The sequence below is a fragment of the Sarcophilus harrisii genome, chromosome 2 (genome assembly GCF_902635505.1).
Source record: "Sarcophilus harrisii chromosome 2, mSarHar1.11, whole genome shotgun sequence".
Taxonomy (NCBI): domain Eukaryota; kingdom Metazoa; phylum Chordata; class Mammalia; order Dasyuromorphia; family Dasyuridae; genus Sarcophilus; species Sarcophilus harrisii.
Genome location: NC_045427.1, coordinates 373,203,692 through 373,224,449, shown reverse-complemented (window position 1 = coordinate 373,224,449; position 20,758 = coordinate 373,203,692). Strand labels below are relative to the sequence as shown.

At 41.5% G+C, this 20,758-nt stretch overlaps 1 protein-coding gene and 1 non-coding gene across 3 annotated transcripts; both read right to left on the bottom strand.

The window, feature by feature from the left end:
• Nucleotides 1-2,124: 2,124 nt before the first annotated feature.
• Nucleotides 2,125-19,381, bottom strand: SLC4A9 (solute carrier family 4 member 9). Of its 2 annotated transcripts, none has more exons than XM_023504878.2 (22): nucleotides 19,120-19,381; nucleotides 18,619-18,779; nucleotides 18,004-18,141; nucleotides 17,116-17,171; nucleotides 16,679-16,836; nucleotides 16,175-16,262; nucleotides 15,516-15,670; nucleotides 12,004-12,126; nucleotides 11,606-11,780; nucleotides 11,099-11,232; nucleotides 10,465-10,745; nucleotides 9,996-10,054; nucleotides 9,534-9,722; nucleotides 9,235-9,348; nucleotides 8,078-8,239; nucleotides 7,487-7,665; nucleotides 7,186-7,258; nucleotides 6,308-6,376; nucleotides 5,722-5,895; nucleotides 4,676-4,792; nucleotides 4,067-4,165; nucleotides 2,125-2,437 (listed from the first exon to the last, which is right to left on the bottom strand). In XM_023504878.2, the coding sequence occupies exons 1-21, from the start codon at nucleotides 19,320-19,322 to the stop codon at nucleotides 4,112-4,114; spliced, it is 2,862 nt and encodes a 953-aa protein (XP_023360646.1). In that variant the 5' UTR covers nucleotides 19,323-19,381; the 3' UTR covers nucleotides 2,125-2,437; nucleotides 4,067-4,111. The 2 variants fall into 2 exon arrangements, with proteins under 2 accessions (XP_023360646.1, XP_031809249.1); XM_031953389.1 differs by having other exon boundaries at nucleotides 2,125-2,423.
• LOC111721172 lies at nucleotides 14,835-14,941 on the bottom strand. The gene has a single exon (XR_002770503.1). It is a non-coding gene; the product is annotated as a U6 spliceosomal RNA (small nuclear RNA).
• Nucleotides 19,382-20,758: the final 1,377 nt, after the last annotated feature.

The window sequence follows — 20,758 nt, the reverse complement described above, 5'->3', positions numbered from 1 at the left end:
AAATAATCGTTGATTAGTTGAAGAGGGCAGAGGATGAAACAATATGATATCCACATTCCTACAGAGTTTATTCCTTTCTACCATCACTCCAGCCTGCCCATATTCATCCAAAAGACAGGCATGGACCAATGTACTTACATATATAGACTTCCATAAATATCACCCCAATTTTGGGAAATGACTTTTAAGTCTCATCTTTTCTAGAGATTAGATGTACAGCACAGATTTTTATTAGGATCACCTGTTAGTTTCTTGAGGTTGGAATTCTTTCCCAAGCTGGACTCAGAAACTTCAACTCATTATCTCTTGTTAGTTCCTGGAGTTCTTTACCTTTTTCCTAGGCATGAGTCAATAGTCAGCATATTCCTTTGATCTCCTGTTGTCCTAAGGGGTAGTATGTTCCTCAGACTGCTCTCTCAAAAGTTATCTTGGGTAAGCATTCTGTGACAACTCAGGTTGTCATGGAGGAACCTGAGCACTTGGGGGTTGGCTAAAAGAGAATGACCTAGTGTCATAGTTTCCTTGTACCCATAGCCATCTTCTGGATTGGAAGAGATGGAAAAAGAACTATATGCCTTACCTTGTTTCCCCTCCTTCTGAGATTTAATAGGAGAAAAGAAGCAAAGTTGTTCTACCCATGGCAGTCAATTACATAAATATACACACATATATGTGTATAGCATGTAGCTGTGCAGATATACATATAACATCCCCAAGATAGTACAGTGTTTGCAAAAACAAAGCACATTGAAAAGCAGAAGACATGGTATAGGAGACCTGAAGGTGGGATCAAGAGGCATGGAATTTTTTCCACCATGTGTTTTACATCATTTTGGTACAAACCTTCCTCAGAAATTTCCAGAAAGGATGATTGAAGCTGGATGTGGAATGAGGACTTTCTTAAGATTGTTCTAATAAAGATTAAGCACAATTCAAAGCCTTTTATTTGGAGATTTTAAAGCTGGGTACAAGCAGCAATTAATCTTGACAGCAGCCTGAGACACCAGAAAGCCAAGTTATATTAGCCCTGATGGAAAGCTGAAACTCAGAGAATCAGATCAATTGCCTAAAGTTTCTGTAAAATCATTGGCAACATGAGGAATGAGAAATGTTGAAGTTTTTGTGGGCTTAACTAGTCAAGCCAGCAGAGAAGAGATTTGCCCCCAGTAAATAGGTTTGTTAAGAACCCGTTTTTGTGTCATGAAGCCTTTTTGGCAGTCTGGTATAATCAATGAACCCCTTCTCAGCATGAAACATTTTTTCATTTTATTTTTAAAATAATAGCTTTTTATTTTTCAAAATACATGCAAAGATAGTTTTCAATATTCACCTTTGCAATACCTTGTGTTCCAAATTTTTCTCCCTCCCTTCTCAACTCCTCCCTTCCCTAAGAAAGCAAGCAATAGGTTACACACGTGCAATTCTTCTAAACGTATTTCCACATATGTCAGACTATGCAAGAAAAATCAGATCAAAGTGGGGGAAAATGAGAAAGAAAAAAAAAAGGAAAGTACAACAAAGGTAAAAATATTTAGTCTCCATAGACCAACCTCTTGATGTGGATGGCTCTTTCCATCACAAGTTAATTGAAATTGCTTTGAATCAGGATAACTTTAAAATGCATAAAGTTAGAGAAGAAATTATATTGAAGTGTAGTTATCACGATTTTTTTTTTCATGCAGCCTAGGTTTAGAATTCAGTCTAAAGAGTACTGAGGCATTTGAATTTTAAACTTGGGAGTGGTGCCTTTGTAATTCATTCTAGTGAAAGACTGTAAGGAAAGAAACAGTAGTGATTTTTGCCCCTATACAATGATGCCTAGTAATCTTACACCTTAGAAGTACTGGTTCCTTGTGGTTGTCTCATCATGTTCCTCTTTAAATATCATCTTCATTCTTACCACCACATGCATTTTCTTCTCTGGGAGTAGGGAACAAGACCCAAATATCCAGTCATTCTACTCTGATTTTACATCAGGCAAAGAGTAAGGGAATCCAGGGATTGACGAAGAAACAAATAGAACAATTTCCTGTCTTCAGGAGGAATATCCTACATTGTAATCCTGGAGTTTGATCAAATTATAAGATTGTATAAGACAATAAAGAAATAAGAAATACTTTGAGGTTTTAACTTATTTTAATGATAGTTCTTACACAGGGATTTTGTCTGTTCACCATTTCTGTAGACAAAACAGTCAACTTTCTAATCTTTTCCAGCTCAGATGAAGATGAAGCTGAGGTTTCAGCTAGCTAAAGTCCTAGTCTCCTGAAATACCATTGGCTCCTGGTCCTTCCCTCGACATCATTCACTTCCGGAGTGTGAATGAATGAAGAATGAAGAATTGAATGAAGAAACTCAGTCCAAGCCACCATACTTAAGGCCCAGTCAGACAGATGAGGCAGAAATCGGCATTGTTTTGGCATCTGAAAAAACGTGCCTGTTAAAGAGAGTGGGATGGGGAAATAGAAGGTGGTGGAATACTAAAGTGGGGTGACAATGGGAAATGCCAAGGACAAATCAAACCAAAAGAATAGAGCAGATTAAATAAGGGTTCTAAAAATGAAGCCTTGAGACAGGAGAAAGGATAGATCTTCTGGCTTCTTTACCTAGCAAAATCCATCCTAAACTTAGGAAATTATACTTCCTACTCTCGTTTTTAACACATCCCTGTAAATGGACTCCATGATCTTACAGTGTCCAGCTCACAGAGGAAAACTCTTTGGACTATCCTTCATAGAAGACTACATGAACACTGAAGCATGGTGATATCCAATGTAGACTCTGGTTTGGGTGGGCATGCTTTTAACAAGCCTTTTTTTTTTTAAGCCTTGTGTGGAGAGTGCGATGTAGGGGTTGCAATATGTAGGAGACTTGGATATAGCCCAAAGGGAATGGAATAGATGAGGTGGGAATGGTATCTTGAACTTCAATATCTCATCCAGTCCTTGATGAAGATCATAACAGCTGCAGCCTAGTTTTCTGTATTCATTTGATTCCCTTGCCAAAAAGCCAGTGATCTCAAGATTGCTATTGCTCCAAGATGGAAAGGTATCTAAGTAAAGCCCACTTCGTACACCAGATGTACTGTGCCTCCCAGTATTACAACTCAATGTCAACACCTTACATCATACCCAGTACAATCAAAATCTGGGCAAAATGATATCTCCAATCTTTGGAGCTCCTGAAAGAATCCCTCTGGATGGAGTGAGGCTCTTTTTTAACCGCAGACATTGTGGGAACATAAAATGTGATTATACACAGACACATCAACTACAAATTTTGGGGAATTACATAAGAAAGGAAGTGTTATACTTTCACCTTTTTATGAACAAATAATTTTGAAGGAGGGAAAGCAAGAGACTTCCTAACTCTTTCTCACGCCTCTCCCCAGAACATGACTCTAAATGGCATGTAACCAGGGGAAGCAACTATAGGCAAGAAGATAGAGCAGGTATTTCTTCACCTTTACCCAATTCTCTTTCAATCTAATCTCCTTCCTTCTTCTCTCTGCCTGTCTCTTCACCCTCTTATCTTTTGTTCTCTACATTCTTTCCCCTTTTTAACTTTCTTCTCTTCCTTCTTGAGTGGGACTAGGAGGAAGAAGATGAAGGGGGGTTGCTTTCCTAAAATTAATGGTTCTCAAGCTTTTCATCTCAAGACCCTTTTACACTCCAAAAATTGAAGCCATTCCCTTCCCACCCCCACCTCCGAACTTTTGGTTTTGCGTTGATTATTGATACTGCCACATTAGGAATAAAAGCATCTTGATATTATTATGAAAATAGTTTTGGCCTCAAAGACAAACTTTTGGCCTTAAGTAAATCAACCCATTTACTTTAAAGCAGGAATTTTGTTAGCTAGGGCTCCCTCTCCTGGCCAGATGTCAGTTCTACGTGAGGTAAAGATTTGTTCCCATTGAATCGAGTGCCCCGCTTAGCTCTAAGGCATTTCCTCTTGGGGAGTATGTTGTAAGAAGTTCAGAAGCCTAAATAGGAAATGCTTTTTGGGAGTGTTGAGGACTCTCAGTCCCCAGGACTAAGATCTCCAATTCTTCATCCACTCTCACCTTCAGCTTAGTTGTGAGAATCTCTTCCTCCTCCTCCTCCTCCAGCTAATTCACAGAGATGTTAATTTCTGGAGTCCTCAGCTGATGTATCAACTCAGACTTTGGAGATAAGATTGAAAGAAAGACAGGATTCCCCAGTAAGGGCTACCCTGTCACTCAGATCTCAGAGTAAGAGAGGAGAGGAGAAGGCCCCTCTGCCCACCCCACGCCTCCATATAGAAAAAAGCCCCACACCCAGCCTGTGCATTTTCTCTGTACCTTACTTAGCACTAACATTTTTGAGGGGGATCTGGACTTGTGATTTCATCAGTACAAAGGGAGTCTTTCCAATAATGCATATCAGCAACCTTCTGGGACTTTGGGGAGATTTGCTTGGGGCATTGAGAAATATAAGTCATCTGAATTTCAGTCTTCCTGACTCCAAGGGTTACCCTCTTTTATGCCATTTTCCCTCTAGCAGAGTGGAGAATTATGTAATTTGGGGCTGACTAGTCTTTTCAGGGACAGATGTCCACTATCTGCTCTGATTGTTCTCTATCTCAATCCTCTTGGCTCCAGGCTCATATGCTCACTGTTGTTCCCTCTGGGATTGAACTCTAGTTCCAATACCTTCTCTTGCTGTACTTTCTTTGCATTTTCCTCTGGCACTGGATCATCTAACCAGCTTAACTCCTGTGGTGAGAAGACCCATTCCAGGGCTTTCCGGATCCCCACCAGGCCCAGCAGCTGCACCGGGAGTAAAGTGGCTGTCAAGGAGTTACCCTCCACAACCTTGTTCCAGCCTGTCTTTCCAGTACCTTGCTCTCTCTCTCTCTCTCTTTTTCTCTTTCTCTCTCTCTCTCTCTCTCTCTCTCTCTCTCTCTCTCTCTCTCTCTCTCTCTCTCTCTCTCTCTCTCTCTCTCTCTCTCTCTCTCTCTCTTATACTTTTCTCCAGGCTGGCCTACTTGCTGTACATAACAATTGAAATTCCATTTCCTACTTCCCTATTTCTGTCCAGGCTATCTCTCAATAAGCTCTCTTGTCCTTACCTCTATTTCTCAGAACCATAGTTCCCTTTGAGACTTCAGTTCATGTGACAACTCCTCAGGAGGCCTTTTTTTTTTTATTCCTCTTGCTATTAATGCCTCTCTTCCTAATTGCTATATATTTATTTTGCATACATTAGTCTACACTTATCTGGGAACATTTTGTATCCTTTCAGTGAATATCATCTGGTCAAGGGCAGAAGCTGTTTCATTTTTATATATGGAATCCCACCTAGTACCTTGAACCTAATAGCTGCTTGACAAATACTTGTTGATGAAGGAATGGGAGAAGGGCTTTCCTTTCTATCTGGATTCCCTTTCACCATGTGGCCGGAAGAAAACTTTTCTCTTTGATTTCCTGAAGGGTTGCCTTAGGACCTTCCTAAAGTCAAATTAATTAGCCTCATTTCAATAGCCAGACTTATAACCTGCTATGGAGCTGCTATGGAAGATAGTTTCCATTTCATAGGATGTTGGTTAAAAAAAAAAAGTAGTTTTCCCCCTTTTATTTTAGGGAATCATTGACACCCCACTTATACCACAAAGTTTCAGGAGCTTGTCCTCTTCCATACCCTGGTTCTATAAAGCCCACCCCCTTAACACACCCACCCCCCTCTAACCCCTTGTCACCATGAGAGGGAACACAATTGCAGCTGCTGTAGACTTGACTGCCCAGAGTAGACCCAAGCAGACCAGCTGTACTGTAGTGAAGAGGTGGATTCGGCTGAGACGTACATGCCTCAGAAACAATAGGTCTGGCTGGTGTTTTGCTGGCATCAGAAGCAGCTTCATACGTTCTGAGAACTGTGGAAGAAGAAAGGAAGATTAGCCATGGAGATCTGAGGAATAACTTTTACCTCTTAAAGGTTTGACCATCACCGAACACTTTCAGGTGTGATGACTGCAAAGGAAATCTCTCTTTTCTTCTTCTCTGTCTCCAAAAAGAAAAAAAAAAATAAAACAAAACTATCTCCACCATCCTTTTATCAACAGAATTTAACTCCAGATGGTCTGAACCCAGGAAGAGAGGAATGGGGATCGGGAAAGGCGGAATAAGATTTTAAGGAATATGGGGAACAGAAACACAGAGCCATTAGAACCAAGAACTGAAAAACCAGAACAAGAAAGAGCCTGGGGGTGAGGTGAGGCTGAGAACAACTATAGAAGTTTGGAGATCATTGTTAAGATGAAGAGCCCACTGGGTGACTCTGCTTACCTGGGTGCTGCTCAGAGCTGCAATTCCCATATAAAAAAAGGTGCCATAGAGCACAGGCATGGGGATAAACTGGAAAACACAAAGAAAGGAGCTGGTTTCAAAGAGCTCCAGTGATAGGGAACAATGAAAGGAAGATGGCCAGAATCCTCTGAGGAATGTGTCTTCAGGCTCTCTTCCTTCCATCCCACTTTGTAGGATCTGATGGGGATTTTGCCTTAGGAATTTCTCCTTTAATTTGGGGGAGGGGGTGACAGGGTGCTCTGTGGGGAAAGTTCTTGACTGAGAAGCAAGACACCTGGGTCCTAGTCCTAGTTCTGTCACTAACTCATTATGTACTTTTTGATAAGTCATTTAATTTCTCTAAGACTCAATTTCTTCATCTGTAAAAGGATGAGTTTGAACAAGATGACTTGTGCAACCCCTTCAACTCCTGGATTTTATTTATCTTTGAATCCTGTAGCACTAAGCACTCATTTAATACTTAAGATAAACTATCTTTTGATAGGTAGTTTTGGTATCACTATTAAAATACTTCATGTTATTATTTACCTTTTTCATATGTTTATGTCTTATTTCCCTAAATAGAAGAAACATCCAGAAGGCATAGACCTTTTGTGTTTCCTGTTTCCATATAAGTGTCTTACATTCATGTGTTTAATAAACGTTTGCTCATTGAGAAATTAAGAGATTTTGTTTTAAATCCATCCTGGACTTTAGAGTTATACATATGCTTATGATATCCCAGGAAGCTGAAAAAGGGATGGAAATCTCTTCAGGCTAGGCTCTTGGATACTAACCCAAGTTGGATAGAAGAAGGACTTGCTCCCACTAAGATGACCAGAGCCCATTAACAATATCTCTGTCACAGAGATTATTACCTTGAGCCCAGGGGCCAGAAAGATGGAGGCACCAGTGAGAATGAAGACAACTAGGCCTGTGAGTCTCTGCTCCCTGTGTCAAGAGTGAGGAGCTGGGGTTGATGGGGATAAAAATACCAATCATTATAGCACCCCCTCCCCCAATGCTCACACCAAAACTCTTGACATGCCCAGATTCTCATTAGAATTTAGATCTTGAGAAAGAAGAAAAGAAAGAGAAAGGGAACTTTGAAAAATCATTAGTTCTGATTTTAAAGGAGTCAAAGAAACTCCCCCGAACTAGTCCAAACACTGGCCCTACCTGATACCCAGGAAACGGGGCAGCTCTCCAGGAGCACAGGTTGCACTCTCCCGACGGAGACTATCCATGTGGGCCAGTGAGATGACAGTAGTAGAGACATACCAGGGCAGCCCAAAGGCTGAGGTCAGCAGCATCAGCATGGCTACCCAGAACAGGTCTAAGTGGAATCCAGCACCTTTCTGTAGTAGTGGAAGGACAGCATAGGCTCTAGTCAAGCTCAAATCCCCATCGCCATCCCCGTTTAACTCAGTTTAAGAAACATTTATTAAGCATCTATTATTTGACAAATACTGGGATAAAAGACAAAAATGAGAATTTTTCCCATCCTCAAGAAGCTTATATTATTGAAAGGTATATAGCATATACATACAAAATCAAATAGATGATATACAAAATTGGGAGGGAAAGGACTACTAACAATTGGAAAACAAGAAAGTACTCTTAGATTATTTCTACTTCAGAATTCCTGCGGGTTGGACACTAACAACACTAACAACCCTAGCACTAGAAGGGACTAGGTCCTGTGAAGATGGAGAGAGAAGGGTATCCTGGGAGAAGGCTAGGTATATGGGAGTGAGGAAATAATTTCACCTGAAGCTGGTACTCCTTTCGGTTGAGGATAACAGCAGTAATCTGCTGGTCCATGAAGACAAGGATAGACATCAGAAGGGCTGGCAGAGCTGTAGCCAGGCACAACCACCAGGGATTGGTTCCAAACAATGGCACCAGCCACTTCCGATCAGGATGAGTGGGCTATGTGTGATGGAAGTAGAGAAATGGTGGAATGGACAGCATCTGCAAATGCCCAATGAACTCAAACTAAGAATTCTCCAAATCTATAAACTCTGTCCATATTTAACCCCTATTGCTCCTTAATGAGGAAATTCCTTTCCCCTTCCCTCCCTTCTTCCATTGTAGTAAGGTCTTAGAAGAGTTAGTATATAGGTCAGATTCCTAGCAAAGGGTAGCACATAGCTGGAGGCCCTGAGCTTGGGAATCCTGGAGATTATTCCTCTATTACTATTGGAAGATGAGAAAAGACTGGTGAAAAATGACCCATACATGCCATCTTGGGACCCAGGGTGTGTCAACCCAAGTTCAGACCTGCCTAGAGCCTGAGTCTGGGGCAGGACTGGGTGTGGTAGCGTCAGCTCTGATTACAGGAGTCAGAGGAGTGCTTGGGGAGTGGAGATTTAGAGAGAATAGATACTTTGCTACCTCTGAGTTCCTGAAACCCCAAAGCTGTCTTAATAGGAACCTTCTCTCCCCCTTTACTTCCTCCCTTGGAGGCCCTGTAGAATATTGGGGCCTCTGAGCCAGAGAAAGAGTTTCAGGCATAGAGATAGTCTGAGCTAAGTTATACCCCCTATCCCTGAAGGACCTCAACATTGTGAAGGCATGTCCTGTCCCACTCCTGAAGAACTCTCATTCTAAATCACAAAAATCAGCTAAGAGTGTGATGATCCTCAGTTGTTGGTTATGGAGAAAGGAGCCCCAGAGTGAAGGTTGGAAATTAGTGGGGGAATCAAGGCTAGGACCTTGGCATCTCAGAGTCCACCAGCATCCACCAAGAAGCACAAAACTAGGGACAGATAATAGAACAAGAGCTTTGGATCTTCTTTCTTAAGTAAGTGGTCTCAGATCCAGAATTAAGGTTACTAGGATCCTTGTCTTCCTCCTGCCATACTCTATGTGTCCACTGTACACACACTGCTGCTTCCCCCCTCCCTCTAGGACCCTTATCTCACCTTAAATTCGCTGGGCACTATGAGCTTGGGTGTGCTGAGGCCAAGAGAAGCATCCAGTCCACAACCTAGCAGGATGGCCAGGACCATGGAGAAGTCACTGATCACCTTCCGTACCTGACCATACGGGATTCAGTCCTGATCTGGTGCTTCCAAGTCCCTGCCCCAGGAAACTTGCCACCATATTAGAGATGCAAACTGAGACACCTTTCCTTCCTTCCCCCATTCCAGTGTCCTATGTAACTGCCTTCTCCTAAGAGAGCTGGGATGGGGAAGTGGGAAATATAGAAGGAGATACTTACCCTGGAGGGGAAGAAATGGCTGGATTTGAAGTGCTTGAGGATGGTGGCACAGAGGAAGGTGGCAAAGAAAAGTATGAGGGAAAAGAAGGCAATATCTGGGACAAAGTGACAGCCAAGACCTCTTGATTGGCCTCCCTGAAGGGCACACTCAGGTGGGGACAGCAGAGACACATTAGCAAGGCCTAGGTCCTAATATGAAGAGGAAAAATGGGGAACAAGAAAAAGCTAAAAGGAAAGCCAGCTCCTCAGATATATATCTTTATGGGGAGTTTCTGGGAGATGGGAGGGGAAGATGGGAACAGAGGGCCAGGGACCAGTGAGAACTGCTGAGCTATGTGAATATCATGTGAGGGCAATAGGGAGAGAGCCAAAAAGCAATGATTTCTCTGAAACCTACCCCAAGAACCTTCTTGTTGCTCCCATTCCCACCCAAGAACTAGCCTATGCTTAAGTTTGCCTTACCATCCCCAAAGCAGCATCCTTGGCCTCTGAGCTTTTCCCCTTCCACAAAGATATGTTCCCTGGGTGAAAAGACAAAATAGCTGAAATTCATACCCATGGGTGGAAGTTGTAAAGGGATAAATTTTGCCCCATGTAAGGAAAAATCTTAATAATTGGAACTTTCCCCAAAGGGAAGAAGCTGTTCTGGGAAGTGGTGTATTTCTCCCAATCATTTTTCTTCAAGAAAGGCTGGATAAGCACTTAACAGGGGCTACAATAGGAATTTCTTTTCAATTATGGGTTGAACTCAATGATCACTGAGGTCCTTTCTAACTTTGAAATTCCCTGTTTCTATAGAACTGCCTGGTATTGTTTGTAGCTCTCTAAACTTAGACGAGTTTAGTCTTCTATCGGAGATTAATGACACTTATAAGACCTTCTCTGAAGGTCAGCAGGAAGATCCCCATCAGTGCACCTCCTTTCTGCCCACCTTTTGTATCCCGGAAATAACAGAGGCAGCCATAAGGGGTGGAGCCAGTGTCTCCAGAGAGGCCGGGCCGGTAGATAGGATAGACTTCTGCAAGGCTCAGCATCTTGCCAATGGCGTCATAGATGAAAATAAGACTGATGAGGGCACAGAAACCTTCTTCCGTGAAGCGGGTGAAATAACGGACCAGGACACTGGCCTCCGTGGCCACTAGCACTAGGCAGAAGACGGCCACCCAGATCCCCACCCACAGACGGAAGGGCAGGTAGTCTAGGCCATGATCCCTATGCAGTGGAGGAAATGGGGAGAAGATTCAAGAGCTCTTACTGAATTTATCTGCAATCCTTACCCTGGGCCTGGGCCTGTCCCCTCCCCACCCACAGAGATTCCTATAATGCCCTGAAGGGCAGAGGTGACCATTTCCTACAGCTCTCCCATCCTCCTGATTCTCACAGGGCTCTGTAAAAGGCATGGCCAGTGCAACGGCTTAGTGTAGTAGTTGGGGGTTTAAGTGGGGGCAAGCAGGCAGGAAGCTACTGCTAACCCGGCCTTGGGAATACCCACTGGGCACAGTCTTGGCCTGGATTCTAAGAGAGGATAGGACAGTGGGGGTTGGGGGAAAGTGACGTTCTCTTACCTGCTAAAAGCAAAGAGTATCCTCTCAAAGACCAGAACAGGCCCCGTGCTGCTGAGAATGGTAAGAGGCTGTCCTGCAAAGAGGCAGAATATGGACCCCGCCACGGCAGTGCCCAGGAAGCTCTCCAGCACACCCTGCTCAATGGGGGAAAGTGGGGACACTTCAGTTCAGGAACTGGGAACAAGTCCCCTAGACCAAAGCAAGGGTTAACGCCTTGCAGATGAGGGCACAGACTTCCTAGTGTCTTTCCTCTACCCTGACTCAGATACCCCAGTTTTCTGTGCTAAGGTCACTTGTTCCAGAAATCATGTCTCCTTCCTCTGAACCCCCACCACTCATTTTATTCAAATGAGCAAGAAGCTAGGTTTAAGTCCTTGGGCAAGCTGGGTAAGACTAAAACAAGTTAAAGGTACATGTGGGTTACTGAGCTAAGTATTCTGGGTCTGTGCTCCCTGACTTCGGTCTCCTTAGAAAAGCCCCAAGGTAAGGTTCCCACCCCTTACCTACCTGAGTATTGTCAGTGGCATCCCCCAGTAATCCACCAAAGGTGATAGCATTGGCGATGGTGGCCAGATAAATGTAGAGTATAGCAGAAAAGCTCTGGGCATCCAGGGCATCCAAAAAGTCACTCAGGTACCAGGGGGCCTTCCTTCTTATATCCTGCACCAAACCCCCAAAGAGCCTGCCCTTCCCCACACCCACCCTCAGCATCAGATCAAGCACTCGAACCCTCTCCCTGCTCCAGTCAGACTCTGCAGGGCTCCCTCTGGGACACATCTGGCACTCCAGTACCCCTTGCAAGGGTCCCAGGTCCTACACCTTTCCCCTCACTACAGCTTTCTTGGTTATGCGTGCCCTTCTTCCCTTCCTCCTCACTTCCCCAACCCCCTTCTGGCCACACTCACCTCCCTGTCCTCTGGAGCTCCTTACTAGTAGGCTGGGGCTCATGTTCATAGCCATACCTATCCCTCTTGGAGCTAATATTTCCATTGCAAGAGTCCTTGGACTCCTGAAGCTGTGAAGGAAGCCTAAGAGAGGAAATGATCATGGAGTTGGTAGAATCATACCTCTTGCCCCCCTCCCAACTCTTCTAACTTCTGAGCCTCTCAACCCTTGACTCCTCACCTATCCTGTCTCCAATCATGTCCAGGATGTTGCCAAGTCTCATTGACACACTCCACAATCCCTTTCACATCCATTTTCCTCTTTCCATTCACATATCCTCCACCCTAATGTTTTACCTCTCACCTGGATGATTGCAACAGCCTCTTAATTAGTCTTCCCATTTCCAGTCCCACCCCTCTCTATTCATCCTACACACAGCTGCTAGATTCATATTTCTTTTTTTATAATAACTTTTTATTTTTCAAAATACACGCATCAAGATTCACCCTTGCAAAACCTTATGTTCCAAATTTTTCTTACTCCCTCCCCCTCCCTCTTGATAGCAAGTAATCCAATATAGGTTAAACATGTTCAGTTCTTCTAAACATATTTCCACATTTATCACCCTGCACAAGAAAAATCAGTAGATTACTATTTCTTTTTTTTCTTTCTTTTTTTTTTTATTATTTTTCTTATTTATTGTAATAACTTTTTATTGACAGAACCCATGCCAGGGTAATTTGTAAAAAATGGTGGATTTCTTTGACAAAGAGACCTAATTCAGTTTCAATTGATCAATGATGGACAGAAGCAGCTATACCCAAAGAAAGAACACTGGGAAATGAATGTAAACTATTTGCATTTTACTCACTTCTGTTCCGATTTTTCCCCTCTCTCCCTCTACCCCCTTCCCCAGATGGCAAGCAGTCCTATACATGTTGAATATGTCGCAGTATATCCTAGATGCAATATATGTGTGCAGAACCTAACAGTTCTCTTGTTGCACAGGGAGAATTGGATTCAGAAGGTAAAAATAACCAGGGAAGAAAAACAAAAATGCAAACAGTTTACATTCATTTCCCAGTGTTCTTTCTTTGGATGTAGCTGCTTCTGTACATCATTGATCAATTGAGACTGAATTAGGTCTCTTTGTCAAAGAAATCCACTTCCTAGGTTACTATTTCTCTCTCTCTCTCTCTCTCTCTCTCTCTCTCTCTCTCTCTCTCTCTCTCTCTCTCTCTCTCTGTCTCTGTCTCTCTCTCTTCCTCTCTCTGACTCTCTCTCTCTCTCTGTCTCTCTCTGTCTCTCTCTCTTCCTCTCTCTGTCTCTCTGTCTCTAAAATTTTCTGTGATTCTTCTTGTCTCCTGGATAAAAAAAAAAAAATTCAGCCAGGCCTTTGAGGTCTTCTACCACCTGTCTATCTTTCTGACTTCCAGGTCAACTGGCCTATTAGCTATTCCCCATACAAGAAATTCAGTCTCCCATCTCCATGTATTCCTTACTCTACATTTTATCATCTCCAGTTCCATTAAGACCTAACTTAGTTACAATCTTCTCTATGAGACTTTTCCTTGTCCTCTCAGATATTGCACTTTTTCCTCTTTATGTTTTTGTACAGAGGGTAGCTAGGTTATATAGAAAATAGAGTCCTGGATCTGGAGTCAGGAAGACCTGAATACAGATCTGACTTCAGGCACATACTAGCTATTTGATCCTGGGCAAGTCACTTAATTCTGTTTACCTCAGTGTTGTATCTGTAAAATGAGCTGGAGAAGGAAATGGAAAACCTCAAAAGTATCTTTACTAGGAAATACCAAATGGGGTCAAAAAAGGACAGACATGACTGAAAAACAGAATTTTGAATTTTTTTTACTTATATGTGTACATATTGGAGTACATATAAGTAGGATGTGAAGGCCTTCATTATCTCTTTTTTTTTTTGTTTCATTTTGTTTTAGTCTTCATATTCTCAGTACTTTGCAGTGTGTTGGGCCTGCAGTATTTGCTTAGTCAATGTTTGTTGAATTGGCTTGTCCTGCCTCCTGGTGGCTATCCATGGCTACTGCATAGAAAGTTCCTCTAGACTATGGGAACTGAATGTGGACGACAATATAGCATTTTTACTCTTTCTGTTATTGTTTGCTTGCATTTTTATTTTCTTTCCCGGGTTTTTTTCTTTTTCTACATATCTGATTTTTCTTTTGCAGTAAGATAACTATATAGATATGTATACATATATTGGATTTAACATATTTATAATTTAATTATATTAATTATTTATAATAATATATAATTTAACATATTTAACATGTATTGGACTACCTGACATCTGGGGAAGGGAGTGGGGGGAAAGAGGAAAATTTGGAACAGATGATTTTGCAAGGGTCAGTGTTGAAAAAAATTACCCATGCATATGTTTTGTAAATAAAAAGATATATTAATAAAAAAAATTTTTTTAAAAAGTTCCTCTACCAGAGATTGAAGTGGGTGTTTTTTTTTTTTTTTAACAAAAAGTCTGGCCTTCATAACCTCTAACCAAAAACAAATAAATTTTAAAAGACTATGTTACATAATTTATTTTTACTTTAAAATATGAATTGTAAAAACAATAGAATATCCTGTCTGCTTTAACGAACTCTTTTTGATCTAATTTGCTTTTTAAAAAAATATATATTGTTCAAATTTTATTGCAACTATTATTATTCATTTTTGCTTAGTTATATATTGGAATTTTTCTACATGATTATATAGTTATATTTAAAGTATATAGACTTCAGTTGTGAGAATCTCATCTGCTTATGCTTCCTTCCCTCTGGAGCACTTCAAGTGTTTTCTCATGTTTTGTTTTGTTTTTTGTATTCTTCACTTCATGACTTTGTGTATCATCCTTATGCAAGAGCCACGTTAATCTTCTCTGTATCATTCCAATTTTAGAATATGTGCCGTTGAATCAAGCACTGGTATTCTTCATATTTGTAAATTCTTGTAGTAAAATCATGTTTTATTATATTCCTATACGCCACAATCTTTTTAACAGTTCTCTAATTGTTACATACTTGGGTTCTTCCCATTTTTCAAGATTACAAATAAAGCTGCTATGAATATTTTTTGCACATATGGCTATCTTTTCCCCCTACCCCTAACCTCCACAGGCATGGTCCTAGTATCAATGGGCTTAAATATGTGAGCAACTTCTTATAGAATCATGCTGAGTTGATATCTAGAAAGATTGTATGAGATGGGCAGCTCCACCAGCAGTGGTAGAAGAAGTGTTTATTTATTTTTACTATCATTGCCTATTTAAAGTGGTTTCTCCTAGTTGTTTTATATTTTTCTTGTAGTTTGAACAATTTTTCAAGTTGTGATTGACTATTAGTGCTTCCTTTGTAGAGATTTGTTTGTCAAAATCCTTTGACCACTTATCTAATGAGCCTACTCTTTTCTCTGTTAGCATGCCTCAAACCACAGATATGGGGGATAGATCTAGGCAAAATTAAGACCCCTTGCCTCTTCCTCCCTTCCTTCCACATACCGCTTGTGCACGTTAGACAGACATTTTGGTGGAGGGATCCGTTCTGTCAGGTCCACTCCGCCAGGAGGCAGCACCACTACTTTTTCTAGGAAGGCATCCATTGCAGAGAGAAGGTCCTGAGGACTGCTAGCCTGGCAGGCTGACCAACGAAACACCTACAAAGAACATGGAGAGGAGGAGTTAGGCTAAAAGCAACAAAACTTCCTTGATGCAAAGGCAGAGTTTAAAAAGAGATAGCGACAAATAATTCTTATTGTTGATTTGTTTAAATTTATATATTATTCTTTTTCTATTAAAAAAAAACACATGCATTGATTGGAAATTCAGGATCCTTAAAAATACCCTTCTGAAAATTAAGATAGTATTGATTTAGTCCTATATTGCTACCATGAATCCTTATATTTAGCTTACATTTAATACCTAGTTCTTATTAATTTCTTCACTTAAAGTTCAGAATCTCTATTTATGGTACATTCATGCTTTTATACTTATCAATGTCAAATGACGTTTTTATGCCATTTTGCACATATTTACAAAATAAAGAAGCCATTTAATATATTGAAAAATGGTGCAATAAAGCTTTATATTATTCATGCATAAAAAAAGCACAAACTTTGGGGGGGGGTTGTTGGTTTGTGGTTTGTTGACCCATAACTCACCGGATCACTCAAGAGTACAGCTGCAGCTCTGCCCATCTCATGATAACCTTTATCCAGGGCCGGGGGACCAAGGATAATGCAGACAAATCTGGGACAGAACAAAGGAACATAGTGTGAGGAGTCAAAGATCCGGTTTTCCTTACTACACAAATCTGACTCCTCTTCCCAAGTATATGTATCATTTCATCAATTCTGAGTTTAGTCACCTGGGGATCTGAATTGGGCAGCAATGACCACAACAGCCAGTGCTACAGACCGTTAAGACTTGTAAAACACTTTCCTCCCAACAACCCCATGAGGACAGAATTACAATTATCATGATTCCTCATTTAACAGTTTGAGAAACTGAGATGCAGAGAGATCAAGTGACTTATCCATACAGCTAGCAGGTATCCAAACCAGGATTTGATACTGATTTTCCTGATTCTTGATTGCCATCCCCCTGACTCACTCCTTATGATTCCACCAAAGATCTATTTCCTAGCCCTAATGTCCAACTTATACCTCATGGGGAGGGGCACTTCTGTCAAGGTCCCCAGTACCACAGGCTCCAAAAAATGCACAAAGACTCCCAGTCTCTGGGTCAGGAAGTCCAGCTCTCCAACCAGCACAGCCGCAGCCTCAGTCCCAGGGGGCAGCTTCTGCCACAGAGGGCTCTGTAGCTAGTGAATTGGATTGAGCACAGAGTGAGAGGCTGTCTGGAAGGGAGACTCATGGGAGGCATTAAGTTGAGGAAGGAAGAATGAAGAGAATCATTGCTGGTGAGAATCATGTGGTCTTAGTGGAGGACTATGAGATCTTCCCTTTCTTGCCCACAGAAAGAACTCTTTCTTCCCACTCACCTATGCTCAGGCCCTGTTGCACACATGGAGAGAGAGGTAAATGCACATCCCTATAACCATCCCCTCGAGTACTGCCTAAAGGTAGGAAGTTACACAAACCTGGTCCTTTAGGTGTGGCTCCACAGCAGAAGAAAGAGTCTCAGTAGGATGTCCACCTATAAGGGATGGTACAAAGAGAGTTCCTTTATGGGACGGGAGGTTAGGCTAGATGACCCTTATGGTTCCTTCCAACTTTAAGTTTCTGTGATTCTCTAATTGATGACTGCAAATGTAGGAGCAGATTTCAGCTGTATATAAGAAAAAACTTTTGAGGGATTGGAACTGTACAGCAACAGAATACATTGTTACATAAAATAATGGACTTCTTATCACCAGATATGTAAAAAAAGCAAAGAAAAAACAAATGAACACTTGCCATAGGTGTCATAGAACTGGGATTCTTAGTCTGCTTTGTTTGTAAACTACTTTTTTTAAACTGATAATTGTATTTTGGTATAATTAACTTCCTTTGTATGTATTAAATTCATTAAATTTTTATTTTGTGCTTTAAAAACTATTTTCTGAGGAGTATATAGGCTTTACCAGAATGACAACAAATCTACAAATAGGGTAGTATTTGTAGGGGGTATTTCTGTTTTAAAGCAATGGGGCTAAATGACTTGTCCAGAGTCACAAAGCTAGTAAGTGTCAAAGACCAAATTTGAATTCAGGTCTTGACTCCATAATCAGTGCACCATCCACTCAGATACCTAGCTATCCCAGGAGTATTTCTTTATTGGATGAGAGGTTAAATTAAATGTTTTTAAGGTCTCTTCCAATCAAATAATTCTAAGACCTCCTGAATTTGTAGGGGGAAAGGGTAAAAGAAACCCATTATACAAACTCCCTTCCCTCAAAACACAGAATTATTTTTGTTACCAGGAATATTTTTTCTAGGAATTCACTTGAAGGAATTGTCCTCTAAGATTTTGGGGAGAGGTCTCTTACCCCTGCAGAGTCTTGTACCAAGTCTTCTGACAGCTGACCAACACATAGGCTGGATGTGATGCTGAGGTCTCTGGAGCAGGACTGATTTAAGCCTCTCTCTCCCTTCTGGGTTCAATGATTCCAGCCTGCTTACCTGTTCTGGGGACAAGAGACACAAAACACTATGTTCTGTTTTTGCTTCTCATTCTAGGGACTGTTCCCCTCCTCTAATTATTTCTCCTCCAGCTAAATTTGTCGTGCAATCATATTTTAATTCTGGAAAAATTTGAGAAGGGGCTAATAATAGTGGTCATCTCTCTATTCTCTGAAATTCTGGGACTACCCAGCCTTTTCCCCCAATCAGTGATCTCCCTATGCCTGAGTCTTAGGGAAAGTTGAATCCATATAGAAGATTAATATAAGGAAGATTGCAAGATCTAGCCGTACCTATGCTGAAGGAGTAAGAAAGTGGTGATGGGGGAAGTTCCATGTTGTGACACTCCCAGTATTTATGGGTCTCACAGAAATACTCTAAATCTAGAGAAATTAGGGGACCCTCTCTGGAGTGGGAAGCTATAGTCTTTGTAGCTTGCATCCCTGCTTAGGGGCCATCCACTTCTTATCTTCCCTGCATACCTGTAAGCTCAGAGAGACTTTGTACAGAACAGTCTAAGAGCACTAGCCCTGTGGTCAGCAGGGCTCGAAGCTCCCAAATGCTTGACAGGGACAAGGTGGGTACATGAGGGCTGCTCCAGTGCTTGGCCTCTAGGTCGAGCTTTTCTTCAAACAGTATCCATCTGGATGTGTGCAGAAGAGAATAGTGTCAGGCTGCATGAAGCCAAATACCCAACCCTCTTCCTCTCCTCCTTTCCATTACTTCTCACTGCCCTGAGTGGAAAAAAAAAAAAAGAAGAAGAAGAAGAAGAAGAAGAAGAAGAAGAAGAAGAAGAATCCCCCCCTCCAATTTCCCTATTAAACACCTGGTAAAGATAAGAGGGGAGAGAATGGAGAATGGGGGAAGTATCAGTGGCAATATTTCCTCCACAAAAAAGGGAGACCCCTTCTTTGACTTTTAGGACTGTATCTCATCTTCCAAAATAGAATAGGAGTTTAAAAAAAAGTCTTTAAACCACTCACCTGCCTGTTTCCCTCCATTCCTGGTTTTCAGGGCTTCCCAGGAGCTCATTCATTTGAATGAAGAGGTAGGGACTCCCCACCCCTCTTTGCTTCCTCCATTCTTCTGAGGGGCCCAGATGGGTAGCGCTATAGCTGCCTGAGTTCCTCAGTGGGGAAGTCTCAGGATCCCCAAGGTTTTCAAGCTCCTGTTCTGGTGGCCTCATCTATCCGACAGGTCAGAAAGACAGCGAAACTATTAAGTCTTAAGTGTCTATCTCATCTAGAGTCCCTAAGTTCGGACTGACTTGGGAGAGCCAAACAGCTTACCTTAAAAAGGGGGCCCCTCCAAGGTTCCAGCTGAATGGGTCACCACCCCTTCACACCACCTACATCCCATCCTACACATACACATAATACATGTGTATTATATACAATACACATACACAAACAAAACACATCAGTACCATCAACTCTGGATCAGTCCAGCTCAAACTATTCCATTATCCGCATTACTAATCACTCTTTCCTCACCCTAACAGTGAGTGTTTGTGTGTGACCATCACTGGTATTCCTGCCTTAGGGAATAAGAGACTTTTCAGAGGTACAGTTTTTCTCCCTTCCCCCAGGAGGAGATGGGAAGGAATGGGAATATGGGCTTTGGGGCAGGTTGTTTGTATATAAACAATAGGAGGTAGCTGGCTCGGAAAAGCCAACAAATAATATCTTCCTTCCCCTCTGGGCACATTGTAACCCACCACCACCTCCTCCCTTTTCTTCCATTATTTTGTGTCAAGAGCAAACAATAAATATCCAAGACTGTTTTCAGTGTCATCAACTCAGTGGGGGTGAGAAATAGTCACATTTAGGGAGGGAACCAACATAAGGGTTCTTTGGGTAACCGAGCTCATAAATAATAAGGTCAAGGTTTCTAGAGCAAGAATTAGGAAAGGTGGAAGACTTAAGGGAGTTGGGAGCAATCACTGAAATTTTTTTCATCTTTTTTTTTCTCAATAGTATTTTATTTTTCCAATACATGTAAAGATAGTTCTCAACATTCTTTTTTTTTCCCCTCAGGCAATTGGGGTTAAGTGACTTGCCCAGAGTTACACTAGACTAGGAAGTGTTAAGTGTTTGAGGCCAGATTTAAACTCGAGTCCTGCTGACTTCAGGTATGGTGCTTTATCACTGCTCCACCTAGCTGTCCCCTCAACATTCATTTTTGCAAGATTTTGTATGTCAAATGACCCTTACTCTTTTCTTTCTTTTCATTTTCTTTTTTTCTATCTTATTCCTTCCCCATTAGAGAAAAAAATGAAGACCTTGTACCAGATATGCAGAGTAAAGCAAAACAAATTCCCATTTTGACTGTATCCCAAAAATGTCCATTATCTCTCTGTCAAAAGATGGGTAACATGTTTCATTATTAATACTCTAGAATCACAATTGGCCATTACATTGATCGGAGTTCCTAATTCTTTCAAAATTGTTTTTTTAAATAATGTTATATAAATTACTCTCTTGGTTCTACTCACTTCACTTTATGTTATTTTATACATGTCTTTCCAGGTTTTTCTGAACCCTTCCATTTCCTCATTTCCTATGATGTAATAATATCTCATAATGTTAAACCATTCTGCAGTAGTTTGGCACTCTTTTAGTT

Coding starts and splice junctions, on each gene's coding strand:
- SLC4A9 (XM_023504878.2), bottom strand. CDS start 19,322: ATGAGGCCACCAGAACAGGAGCTTGAAAACCTTGGGGATCCTGAGACT. Junction 18,142..18,618: donor AAGTCTCTCTGAGCTTACAG/GTATGCAGGGAA, acceptor TCTTGTCCCCAG/AACAGGTAAGCAGGCTGGAA. Junction 11,233..11,605: donor ATGCCACTGACAATACTCAG/GTAGGTAAGGGG, acceptor CCCATTGAGCAG/GGTGTGCTGGAGAGCTTCCT.